The sequence below is a fragment of the Corythoichthys intestinalis genome, chromosome 16 (genome assembly GCF_030265065.1).
Source record: "Corythoichthys intestinalis isolate RoL2023-P3 chromosome 16, ASM3026506v1, whole genome shotgun sequence".
NCBI classification, from domain to species: domain Eukaryota; kingdom Metazoa; phylum Chordata; class Actinopteri; order Syngnathiformes; family Syngnathidae; genus Corythoichthys; species Corythoichthys intestinalis.
Window position 1 is genome coordinate 50,504,782 of NC_080410.1, and position 13,893 is coordinate 50,518,674.

General features: G+C 42.1%; 1 protein-coding gene across 10 annotated transcripts in view; it reads right to left on the reverse strand.

Annotated features, from left to right (window-relative positions):
• LOC130931967 (BAH and coiled-coil domain-containing protein 1) overlaps positions 1–13,893 on the reverse strand; it is a 221,457-nt gene that overhangs the window by 46,059 nt on the left and 161,505 nt on the right. For all 10 annotated transcript variants that reach the window (XM_057861248.1, XM_057861249.1, XM_057861246.1 and 7 more), the window contains 6 exons: positions 11,961–12,075; positions 11,688–11,887; positions 11,467–11,628; positions 7,756–8,045; positions 7,333–7,678; positions 3,303–4,217 (listed from right to left, as the gene is read on the reverse strand). In XM_057861248.1, the coding sequence (XP_057717231.1) occupies positions 3,303–4,217; positions 7,333–7,678; positions 7,756–8,045; positions 11,467–11,628; positions 11,688–11,887; positions 11,961–12,075 (2,028 nt within the window). The remainder of the gene's footprint in view (positions 1–3,302; positions 4,218–7,332; positions 7,679–7,755; positions 8,046–11,466; positions 11,629–11,687; positions 11,888–11,960; positions 12,076–13,893) is intronic.

A 13,893-nucleotide genomic window follows, 5' to 3' on the forward strand; every position in this document is an offset into this window, starting at 1 on the left:
TAAACGCGAACTGCACTTTTTTTTTGTTGCTTTTAATCAAGAATCGAGACAGTTTTACGTCCATATCTATAAAGAATAAGGGGTTTTAAGCATTTATTCACATGAATTTTCACTGGAAAAGCTCTGCTTACATCAGACGGCCGCTAGCTACATTTACTAACAGACTAGCAGTGTACTTCGACATATTAACGTAAAATAAACGCTAACTGCACATTTTTTTTGGCTTTTAACCAAAAATCGAGACTGTTTTACGTCCATATATATGAAGAATTCAGGGATTTAAGCATTTATTCACAGTAATTTTCACTGGAAAAGCTCTGCTTACATCAGGCGACCGCTAGCTACATTTACTAACAGACTAGTATTGTACTTTGACATATTTATGTAAAATAAATGCTAACTGCACGTTTTTTTTTTTTTTTTAAATTAAAACCAAGAATCATGACTGTTTTAAGTCCATATCTATAAAGAACTTGGGCATTTAAGCATTTATTCACATGAATTTTTACCCGAAAAGCTGTTTAATTTTGTGGCCGCCACATTGACTAACAGACTAGCATTGTACTTCAAAATATTTGAGTGAAATAAATAGGGCTGTCAAAATTATCGCGTTAACGGGCGGTAATTAATTTTTTAAATTAATCACGTTAAAATATTTGATGCAATTAACACACATGTCCCGCTCAGACAGTATTCTGCCTTTTGGTAAGTTTTACAGCAAGGCTTTTTGTGCTGTCTAACAGCGAACTCTTGTGGTCGCTTTGCGACATGGTTTATTGTTGTCTTGCCAGTTCAATATGGCTGCACGACGTCTCGGGCTGACGCCTACGTTGTAATGTTGTGCTTATATGACCCTTGGACAAGATTTGTCCCTAAGTATGGTTGTTGTAAAGAATGTACATATTATGTTTGCAAAGCGAAATGTTATATTTTTTGTATGAGACGCTTTTTGTTTATGTTTAGTCAACCTGTATAGTGTGCTAAGCTAACGTTGTTGCGAATGCAATGCTTGTGTACTTTTTTTTTTTTTGTAGTTTTACGACGGTCTAAAGAGGACAATGGTTTGAGGCCATTTTATTAATAAATCAGATGAAAAAGGAAGAAGTCTGATTATTAAGGAGTCGTTCACTAGCTGTCTAGCTTTGGAAAAAGTAGACGCTTCGGAGTGAGGACAGCATAGACAGATTTAAATGACAGTAGAGTGAAATGCCCACTACAGTCCTTATGTACCGTATGTTAAATGTATATTTCAATCTTGTGTCTTATCTTTCCATTCCAACAATTTATTTTACAGAATATATATATAATTTACAGAAAAATATGGCATATTTTATCGATGGTTTGAATTGCGATTAATTGCAATTAATTACGATTAATTAATTCTTAAGCTGTAATTAACTCGATTAAAAATTTTAATCGTTTGACAGCCCTAGAAATAAATGATAACTACACATTTTTCACTTTTTACCCAGATTCGAGACTGTTTTATGTCCATATCTATAAAGAATTTGGGGATTTAAGCATTGATTCACAAAAATTTTCACCAGAAAAGCTCTGTTTACATCAGGCGGCCGCGAGCTAAATTCACCAACAGACGAGCATTGTACTTCCACATATTTAAGTAAAATAAACGCTAACTGTACGTTTTTTTTTTTTTTTTTTTTTTTTTTGCTTTTAACCAAGAATCGAGACTGTTTTACGTCCATATCTACGAAGAATTTGGGGATTTAAGCATTTACTCACAAGAATTTTCTCCGGAAAAGCCCTGTTTACATCAGGCATCCGCTAACTACATTCACTAACAGACTAGCATTGTACTTCGACATATTTACGTAAAATAAACGCTAACTGCACGTTTTTTTGCTTTTAGCCAAGAATCGAGACTATTTTACATACATATCTATAAAGAATTTGGGAATTTAAGCATTGATTCACAAGAATTTTCACCGGAAAAGCTTTGTTTACGTCAGGCGGCCGCTAGCTACATTTACTAAAAGTCTAGCATTGTACTTCGACATATTTAAGTAAAATAAACGCTAACTGCAGGTTTTTTTTTTTTTTTTTTTTTGCTTTTAGCCAAGAATCGAGACTGTTTTACATACATATCTATAAAGAATTTGGGAATTTAAGCATTAATTCACAAGAATTTTCACCGGAAGAGCTCTGTTTACATCAGGCGGCCGCTAGCTACATTTACTAAAAGTCTAGCATTGTACTTCGACATATTTAAGTAAAATAAACGCTAACTGCAGGTTTTTTTTTTTTTTTTTTTTGCTTTTAGCCAAGAATCGAGACTGTTTTATATCCATATCTATGAAGAATTCGGAGATTTAAGCATTTATTCACAAGAATTTTCACCGGAAAAGCTCTGTTTAGATACGGCGGCTGCCACATTGAATAACAGACTGACATCGTACTTCGACATATTTACCTAAAATAAATGCTAACTGCACGTTTTCTTTTTTTTTTTGTGCTTCTAACCAAGAATCAAGATTGATTTATGTCCATATCTATCAAGAATTTGGGGATTTGAGCATTTATTCACAAGAATTTTCACCAGAAAAAAGCTCTTCGCCTGTGATTCTACTCAGTCAGCTTGGACGGCCTTGCCAACAATGCAGGCCCCCCATTTATCGGCCCTGCGTCATGTCAACACATTATGAAATCTATGACTAGAAAAAAAACAAAGCCGTTACAACAGTATGAAGGTTGCTAATGTGTTCCCTTAGTTTCAGGTTTAAGTGGTAATATGCCAAAGTTACTGTGTGCTCAATGTAAAAACTTGTTTTTTTTTCATCATCTCTGGTTAGTCCATCACCGTCAATTGCTGCCAATGAGTTAAGGTGTCTGGGGTCAGCGCTAGGGGTGATTGTTTTCAATCAAATTTGAAAATATCGTCATCAGACGTGACAGGAATCTCTCTTGTGCCTGAAACCTTCACGTGTGCCTCCAATAACATCCTTCCACAAGGAGAGATTAAGGTAAAGAGAGGTGAACACCCTCTCTAACAGTTTTCAACCCGGCGCTACTACTTTCTTCTCCCTCCAGAGACCTTCGCGTCGTGAGAGCGGCCTTTTAGGAAATAAAACCGCCTTTAGCGCACCAAAGAAAAGAACGGAAAGCAGACACGCAAAGGACTTCCCTTGGGAGATTATGCCAGAAGCTCTAGAGATGGAGAAGAGGAGACGAATATAAGAGGGAGGAGCACAGAGGATTGCCCTGAGGGGGAAGCGGGAGCTGGTCTCGGTGGGAAAAGACTGATTGGAGTCTGTTAATGGCTGCCGGGAAAATCATTTCCTTACCTTGACTTTCCCCACTGCGGTGCCTTTTCTGTTGTAGCTCCAGGTCAGCCACCTCACTGAGAAGCTCCATTCCCTGGCACGGGTTGGGCTGCGTCGGGGGGACTGACGGTGCATTTAAAGGTAGCAAGGGAAACGGCGGCACGTCTGTGCAGAAAGCCGCGGCAATGAGCAGCTCCAGGCTCCAGTAGCAGGGCACGGTAAGTTTCTGGGATTCCGTGGCGGTCGCTAGGCTCGGGCTAGGGACGGACGACGCGTCAGGGGAAAGATGTGCCGTATCCGACGAGGCGCTGTCAGCGGCTAGCTTGTTGCCTTCCTTTACATCTTCCGGAAATGCGAGTTGCTCCTCAACGGCTGCGGGGATTCCGGGGTTCAGTTCCAAGGTGTCCGGTACCGGCTTCTGCTCTTCTGGCATAACATGCTCCACCTGGCTCTCCTGAACCATAGGCTCATCATCATCGTCCAGGGTGATGACAGCATCCGATCTTTCGGGTTGATCCGCGCAAAGGGGCACCGGACAAGAAGCGGCCTCGCACACCGGACTGTCAACCTGGGGGCAGACGAGAACCTCTTCCTCTGCGGGCCCTTGCTCCTCCACCTCGTTATCCCCGGAGCCATAGTTGGCTACGGTCACCACCGCTGCCTCCGCCTCCTCCCTCTGGTCCAGGACTCCCTCGATGATGCTCCCCTGGTCAGCCTGCTCCAATTCCTTGGGCGCGAGCGGCTCGGGGAGAGGCGTGACCACCGCTCGGCATTCCAGCCCCTCGCCCAGGCCGGCGAGAGACCGAGGAGTGTGCTCGGAGGGCTCGGATTGGATGGCTTCCAGGTCGGCCGGCTCCGCCAGCTGAATATCCTGCGGAGATGGCCCGTTCCTGTAGCCCATTGTGACAGCAGAATAGGTGTATCCAGGAGGCAGGTCTTGAGGCAGAAGAAATTTCAAATTAGTTCAAAAAGGCAATGACGTCATCTGTTTGTTTGTTTGTTAGCGACTGCGCTAAAACTACATTTTCAACAAAACCTTGAAGCAGTAGTGAATGAACCAAGTGAAAAATTCATCAGTCTGGATCGGTATACTGTGAAAGAATATTTTATTCATGCTTATAAAACTTAATTATTAACTGCTGTGAACCTACAGTGGGGCAAATAAGTATTTAGTCAACCACTAATTGTGCAAGTTCTCCCACTTGACAATATTAGAGAGGCCTGTAATTGTCAACATGGGTAAAGCTCAACCACGAGAGACAGAATGTGGAAAAAAAAAAAAGAAAATCACATTGTCTGATTTTTAAAGAATTTATTTGCAAATCATGGTAGAAAATAAGTATTTGGTCAATACTAAAAGTTCATCTCAATACTTTGTTATGTACCCTTTGCTGGCAATAACGGAGGCCAAACATTTTCTGTAACTCTTCACTAGCTTTTCACACACTGTTGCTAAGAGGCGTGCGAAATTTCCGATTCTTAGATTATTCGCGATTCGGCCGTGGAAGATTCGAGAACGATTCACAAATATCCAAATTCCGATTATTGAATTGTACCAGGTAAAGCGGAAGAAAAACACAGTCAGCGTGGTCTTTGGGACGCAATGAGGAACGGACCGAGAGTAAATATCATGTTCAACTAATGGCGCTAGATAAAAAAACAATCATACCTGACTGTGGCCGCTACAAACAACGCCAGTTGCTAGTTGCTACAAACATACAGCTACAGTAGATATCGTATATATGTAGAACTAGATGCAAAATGAAAGACGACGTCGGTATGAGAACATGTATTATTGAACAGAGATGCAATATGACGGACTTTCTGGCGTAAGTAAACAGCCGCCATCTTAAAGCAGTAGACCTCTCTAGAAGGCTCTGTTGTAGCGAACCTAATGAACTTTTTATCTAAAATACTCCTAAATCGGCAGAATCTTGTCTTGAATCTATCTTTAAATGATGAAATAGTTTAAAAACTTTGACAAAAGTAGACAGAAGGGAAATTATGGAATAAAGGGAGCAGTTTTAACAACAGTTGATTCACAACATTGAATTAATTGAATGTTGTTTAAAGCTGCTGATACAGAATGGGGACTGGAGTTTTTTTATTTACTGTTCTTTTGTACTAATGTACAAAGTATGTTTAAAAAAAAAAAAAAAAAAAAAAAAAGGAGGGGGGTGCATCAATACTCGTTTTATCATCGAATCAGAGCCTCCGAATCGTAATCGTAATCGAATCGTTAGGTGCCCAAAGATTCCCAGCTCTACTGTTGCTGGTATTTTGGCCCATTACTCCATGCAGATCTCCTCGACAGCAGTGATGTTTTGGGGCTGTCGTTGGGCAACACGGACTTTCAACTCCCTCCGCAGATTTTCTATGAGGTTGAGATCTGGAGACTGGCTAGGCCACTCCAGGACCTTGAAATGCTTCTTACGAAGCCACTCCTTTGTTGCCCTGGCTGTGCGTTTTGGATCATTGTCATGCTGAAAGACCCAGCCACGTCTCATCTTCAATGCCCTTGCTGACGGAAGGAGATTTTCACTCAAAATCTCTCGATACATGGCCCATTCATTCTTTCCTTTACACCATAGATGTCCAAACCTGTCCTAAAGGGCCGCTGTGGGTCCTGGTTTTTGTCCTACCAATCGAACTCAGACAGTTTAACCAATGAAGTTTGTGCCAAAACAAGCAGCACCTGACTGCTATCAACTGATTACACTTGTGAGACACCAGATTGGTGAAAAGATGTCGTCTTGTTTTGTAGGAATGAAATCCAGCACCCACTTTGGCCCATGTGGAATAGTTTAGACACCACTGCTTTACACAGAACAGTCGTCCTGGTCCTTTTGCAGAAAAACAGCCCCAAAGCATGATGTTTCCACCCCCATGCTTCACAGTGGGTATGGTGTTCTTCGGATGCAATTCAGTATTATTTCTCCTCCAAACACGAGAACCTGTGTTTCTACCAAAAAAATCTATTTTGGTTTCACCTGACCATAACACAGTCTCCCAGTCCTCTTCTGGATCATCCAAATGCTCTCTAGCGAACCGCACACGGGCCTGGATGTGTACTGGCTTCAGCAGGGGGACACGTCTGGCAGTGCAGGATTTGAGTCCCTGGTGGCGCATTGTGTTACTGCGGTCCCAGCTCTCTGTAGGTCATTCACTAGGTCCCCCTGTTTGGTTCTGGGATTTTTGCTCACCGTTCTTGTTATCATTTTGACGCCACGGGGTGAGATCTTGCGTGAAGCCCCAGATCGAGGGAGATTATCAGTGGTCTTGTATGTCTTCCATTTTCTAATAATTGCTCCCACAGTTGATTTCTTTGCACCAAGTGTTTTACCTATTGCAGATTCAGTCTTCCCAGCCTGGTGCAGGGCTACAATTTTGTCCCTGGTGTCCTTTGACAGCACTTTGGTCTTGGCCATAGTGGAGTTTGGAGTGTGACTGACTGAGTTGTGGACAGGTGTCTTTTATACAGATAATGAGTTAAAACAGGTGCCAGTAATACAGGTAACGAATGGAGCCTCGTTAGAAGAAGTTAGACCTCTTTGACAGCCAGAAATCTTGCTTGTTTGTAGGTGACCAAATACTTATTTTCCACTCAAATTCGGAAATAAATTCTTTAAAAATCAAACAATGTGATTTTCTGTTTTTTTTTCTTCCACATTCTGACTCTCATGGTTGAGGTTTACCCATGTTGACAAATACAGGCCTCTCTAATCTTTTCAAGTAGGAGAACTTGCACAATTGGTGGTTGACTAAATACTTATTTGCCCCACTGCATATGCTTGCATGTGAGACTGTATTCACGTTCGTGCGCTCCAAATATTCCATCGAACATTTACAATGGGTATCTGTTGACTGTCTTATCTGATTTGACTCCCTCTTGGACCAGCTAGAGCTAGTGTGTCATTTTGTCAGTGTTGTCCCATGAAAAGATATATTTAAATATCGGCAGAAATGCGAGGGGTGTACTCACTTTTGTGATACACTGTAAAGCATCAACTTTTGAATAGCTGTTAATTGTAGTGATTTTGCTTCCACTTACCAGGCTCCAAAGATTGCGGGTAATCTTGCGGAGGCTGGCCTTCCCCTCGCTTATCCTGGGGGTCGGCCCCTTTGGGCATCTGGGACGGGGCCGGGCTAATTGTCGGCGAGTGGGGGGCCGTGACGGCGGGGCTGGGGGCGGGGCAAGGTGTGGAAGGGGTGCTTTTGGGATGCGGACGCATGGAAGGGGACTGGCAACAAGGGGATAAGTGAGCGGCGCAGGCTCCGGCGGGCGAAGTGTTCCTTTGAGGGGGGTTGTAAGAATAGGGCTTAGATGCTTTAGATGGCCTTTGTTTGGGGAGGAGTTCCTCCAAGTCAACGGTCGCTTCATCTGTCCTTTTCTGCATCTGTTGGGGTTTGGACAACATGTTAGAAAGAAGATCGGAATCACTTCGGTCAAACCAACTGTTTTGTTTCCGGTCACCTGTGAATTGTGAAGGGCTTGGTGTTGCATATCCAAGCCGTGCACAGATTTGTGCTGTTGTTGTTGCTGCTGCTGCTGCTGCTGCTGCTGCTGCTGGGCTTGATGAGGCTGTGCGTGCGTTTGCTGTGGTTGGTGGCTTTGGTGCTGGAGCTGCTGATGCTGCTGAAGCGCGTACAGCTCCTGTTGCCGTAGAAACTGGGATCGAGAGTACACGCCAGGATGCTGCATGTGGGAGGCTGGGCCCCGGGCGCCGTACACTGGGGGCCAAAGCCCCGGCTGTTCCATCACATCTAATGAGAAAGCGAGAATCAGACAAATAGAGGTACTTCAAACTCAAAACACATTCCCACACAGCCGTCACTTTTAATATGTGACAAGCAAACATTTTATTTACGCTGCTCGCAACTGCAGAACACGTTAGATTATCCTATTTTACCGGAAAATTACACTCGGTGTAATTATCTGGGCCTTTGTCCTTGATATATATATTTTTTTCTTTATTCAACTTATTCTCCGCGATTTTTGGGCCCGCCGCGCAGCCCGAACCCTTTGCCCAATCAGCACTGTTCATGTATCGAAACGTCTGGAATTTACGCGACCCCCAAAATTTTCTGTTCGCCCGAAAACGGCGAATTTCCAATTAAAAAAAAAAAAAACATTTCAAAACGCTACCTGTCCTACAACTTTTGAACAAATCACATCATTTAGACATCAAAAATTCGGGGACGGCGAGGGGCATAAAAGTTGTATACAAAATATGGGAAAAATTACAGTTGCAATTTGCTGAAAATTAAAAAAATTTCCATTCATTTTTAATGGGAAATTTCCCATTCACTTCCAATGGAATTTCCAATGGCATTTCCATTGCATTCATGCCATTGACTGCCATGTATGTTGAATCTGAAATTGATGCTAATGTACATGGATTCCATTGACGCATATGTGAGTCGATGCCATTGACGACCATGGACGCCCCAAATTTTTTCCCATTCATTTTCAATGGCAAAAAAAAAAAAAATGTCCCCAAATCAACAGGAAATTACCAGATATCAATAGGACGTGTCCCCCAAACGTCCCCCATTCCATTGACGCTTATGAAGTGTGCTGCCATTGACGGTCATGGACGTCCAAATTTCCCATTCATTTCTAATGGCATTTACTTTGTTTCACGCCATTGGCAGGCACGTTTGTCCATTCTATTGATTTCAATGTACTTGAATTCCATTGACACCTATGTAAGTCGATGCCACTGATGGCCACGGACGTCCCAATTTTTCCCATTCATTTTCAGCAAAAAAAAAAAAAAAAAACAATGTCCACAAATCAATAGGAAATGACCAGATCTCAATAGGAAGTGTCCCCCAAACTTCCCCGATTCCATTGACGCTTTTGAAGGGTGCTGCCATTGACGGCCATGGACGTCCAAATTTCCCATTCATTTCTAATGGCATTTACTTTGTTTAATGCCATTGACGGGCATGTTTGTCCATTTTATTGATGCCAATGTACTTGGGTTCCATTGACGCCTATGTAAGTTGATGCCATTGAAGGCCACGGACGTCCAAAATGTTTCCCATTCGTTTACAATGGCAAAAAAAAAAAAAAAAGTCCCCAAATCAACAGGAAATGACCAGATCTCAATAGGAAGTGTCCCCCAAACTTCCCCGATTCCACTGACACTTTTGAAGGGTGCTGCCAAGGACCTCCAAATTTCCCATTCATTTCTAATGGCATTTACTTTAATACCATTGATGGGCATGTTTGTCCATTTTATTGATTTCAATGTACTTGGATTCCATTGACGCCTATGTAAGTCGATGCCACTGACGGCCACGGACGTCCCAATTTTTCCCATTCATTTTCAGCAAAAAAATAAAACAATGTCCACAAATCAATGGGAAATGACCAGCTCTCAATAGGACGTGTCCCCCAAACTTCCCCGATTCCACTGACGCTTATGAAGGGTGCTGCCATTGACGGCCATGGACGTCCAAATTTCCTATTCATTTCTAATTGCATTTACTTTGTTTAATGCCATTGACGGGCATGTTTGTCCATTTTTTTTTTTATGCCAATGTACTTGGGTTCCATTGACGCCTATGTAAGTTGATGCCATTGACGGCCACGGACGTCCAAAATTTTTCCCATTCGTTTACAATGGCAAAAAAAAAAAAAGTCCCCAAATCAACAGGAAATGACCAGATCTCAATAGGACGTGTCCCCCAAACTTCCCCGATTCCATTGACGCTTATGAAGGGTGCTGCCATTGACGGCCATGGACGTCCAAATTTCCCATTCATTTTTAATGGCATTTACTTTGTTTAATGCCATTGACGGGCATGTTTGTCCATTCTGTTGATGCTAATGTACTTGAGTTCAATTGACGCCTATGTAAGTTGATGCCATTGACGGCCCCGGATGTCCCAATTTTTCCCATTCGTTTACAATGGCAAAAAAAAAAAGTCCCCAAATCAACAGGAAATGACCAGATCTCAATAGGACGTGTCCCCCAAACTTCCCCGATTCCATTGACACTTATGAAGGGTGCTGCCATTGACGGCCATGGACGTCCAAATTTCCTATTCATTTCTAATGGCATTTACTTTGTTTAATGCCATTGACGGGCATGTTTGTCCATTTTTTTGATGCCAATGTACTTGGGTTCCATTGACGCCTATGTAAGTTGATGCCATTGAAGGCCACGGACGTCCAAAATTTTCCCCGTTCGTTTACAATGGCAAAAAAAAAAAAAGTCCCCAAATCAACAGGAAATGACCAGATCTCAATAGGACGTGTCCCCCAAACTTCCCCGATTCCATTGACGCTTATGAAGGGTGCTGCCATTGACGGCCATGGACGTCCAAATTTCCCATTCATTTCTAATGGCATTTACTTTGTTTAATGCCATTGACGGGCATGTTTGTCCATTTTTTTGATGCCAATGTACTTGGGTTCCATTGACGCCTATGTAAGTTGATGCCATTGAAGGCCACGGACGTCCAAAATTTTCCCCGTTCGTTTACAATGGCAAAAAAAAAAAAAAAGTCCCCAAATCAACAGGAAATGACCAGATCTCAATAGGACGTGTCCCCCAAACTTCCCCGATTCCATTGACGCTTATGAAGGGTGCTGCCATTGACGGTCATGGACGTCCAAATTTCCCATTCATTTCTAATGGCATTTACTTTGTTTAATGCCATTGACGGGCATGTTTGTCCATTTTTTTGATGCCAATGTACTTGGGTTCCATTGACGCCTATGTAAGTTGATGCCATTGACAGCCACGGATGTCCAACATTTTTCCCATTCGTTTACAATGGCAAAAAAAAAAATGTCCCCAAATCAACAGGAAATGACCAGATATTAATAGGACGTGTCCCCCAAGCTTCCCCGATTCCATGGACGATCATGGAGGGTGCTGCCATTGACGGCCATGGACGTCCAAATTTCCCATTCATTTCTAATGGCATTTACTTTGTTTAATGCCATTGACGGGCATGTTTGTCCATTCTATTGATAGCCCTGGGCGGGGCTAAGATCTGTATCTCCACACAGCAAAGACCCAGAGTAATTTCTCCAGAAATTGCAGTTTCTAGTTTATGTTGAGTTTCGAATAAAACGAGATTGATGTTTCGAGATGAAACGAAGGTCAAAATGCAAATGGAGAGATGAAAAGGGCTGTTCCTGTGTGAGAGCCTCATTAGGACATACCAAGGTGGTGGGGTGCAGGATGGTTAGGGGCGTCCGTGGGCAGGACCACCAACTGGGCGGAAGGATCTTGAGGCAGGGGCAGGACCGGTTGGAGGGGCCCTGGCATGGCGGCGGAGAAACCGGGAGGAAGGTTCTGGTGCAGGGCCGTATGACCTATACCAGCTTTGAAAAGTGCGTGTCAAAATCACAGAAAGAACACTGAAAGGATGTTCTCGTTTTACCATAAGAGTGCCCTGTCATCCAAAGGGACGGGCTTCCAGTTCTTGGCATCCAGTGATGGTGAGCAGAATGTGCAGCAGGGTCTGCTAATTGGCCAGATTGGAGGGAAGTCCCGCCAGGGACCATAAGATGAGAAGTCAGGTCCCCGTGACAGCTGCTGGAGGGATGAATCCTTGAAAACTCCACCCTCTCCTTATTATCTCTGCATCAGAAAAGGCAAACATAAGGGATTGTAAACAGACTACAACGCAAATGTTGAATTTAAAGCCCCTTACCTGATATATGCGTCTCGGTCCCTGTCCAAACACGTCAGACCTAACTGTTCCCCGCTCATCATTTTCCTCTCTTGCTCAGTAGCGGGATCTGAGGGATACATGCTGTGGGCTGGTCCTGCGAGAAAAAAAACATGAACTTACAACCATAGACGTCAGAATGTATTGACGGCTTAAATTGGTCATGCACTGCTCCTCACATTCAAATCGGGGGCCACCCACATCAGGAGGAGCTATTTACAAACACACGCAGGCAGCGATCTAACGCCGGATTTCTATTGAAAAAGTACGAAAGCCGTACCGCATACAAACAGGAAGGATTGTCTCAGGAGCGATTTGTTCGAGGATTCAACGTAATTATTGTATTTTTCATAAAATGCATGCATTTTGAAACGTTGTGAAAAAAATCAACGGGAGAAATAAGCCGCTACTGCATTGGCATCATGGTTCGCTAGATTTACGTAAAATAAATGCTAACTGCTGTGTTTTTGCTTTTAACCAAGAATCGAGACTGTTTTATGTCCCTATCTATAAAGAATTCGGGGATTTAAGCATTTATACACAAGAATTTTCAACATAGAAAGCTCTTTGTGGTGATAAGGCGGCGCCACAGTGGCTTACAGACAAGCAGCAAATTCGACATATACAGTATACGTAAGATAAATGCTAACTGCCTGTTTTTTTTTGTTTTTGTTTTTTGTTTTTTTGCTTTTAACCAAGAATCGGGACTGTTTTATGTCCATATCTATGAAGAATTCGGGGATTTAAGCATTTATTCACAAGAATTTTCAACGTAAAAAGCTTTGTCGTCATAAGGTGGGGCCACAGTGGCTGAAAGACTAGCAGCACATTCGACATATTTACGTAAAATAAATGCTAACGTCCCGGGTTTTTTTTTTTTTTTCGCTTTTAACCAAGATTCGACACTGTTGTACATCCATATCTATGAAGAATTCGGGGATTTAAGCATTTATTCACAAGAATTTTTACCGGAAAATCTCTGTTTACATTTGGCGCCCGCTAGCCTCATTCGCTAACATAGTAGCATGGTACTTCGTCAATATACATAAAATCCTCGCTAACTCCTTGGTTTCTTTGTTTTTAACCAAGAATACAGACTGTTTTACGTCCCTATCTATAAAGAATTCGGGGATTTAAGCATTTATTCACAAGAATTTTCGCCAGAAAAGCTTTGTTTACATATGGCGCCCGCTAGCCTCATTTGCTAACATAGCAGCATGGTACTTTGTCAATATACGTAAAATTAACGCTAACGTCACGGTTTCTTTGCTTTTAACCAAGAATGGAGACTGTTTTACGTCCATATCTATGAAGAATTCGGGGATTTAAGCATTTATTCACAAGAATTTTCGCCAAAAAAGCTCTGTTTACATATGGCGCCCGCTAGCCTCATTCGCTGACAGTATATAGTGGTATAATGATAATAAAGGGCTATTCTATTGTATAATAAGTTGTGATTGTATATAGAATTTATTAATAACCTATTTACATATTATTTATAATTGATTCTACATGTTTTCCTCAAGTATTAAGTTTCTGATGTTAAATTGAGCGATTTATTAACAATTGAAAACTTGCAGTAAATAAAAAAAATATGAAGTTGCCATTTTGGTCAAAAACTTATATATGTTAAATATTGCTATTGATCCTGAAAATAGGTTATTATCTCTGCATTTGGTGATTTTTGTGCATCTAGTGTAAAATCTGAGACTTTTATAGCCATTTAACTTGTGTTATACTTATATAAAATATAATTCATGGGGATTTTATAAGGGAACGACTTTGAATTTTTGGATGCCACTGCTCATGGAGACTCAGATATGGCTAAGGTAGGTGCCTGTTTTAGCTTTGGTTTGGTAAATCTTTGAATTTGAAGTTTTTGAAAATAGGCCCCTTACGAATCGGCCCCGTTTCC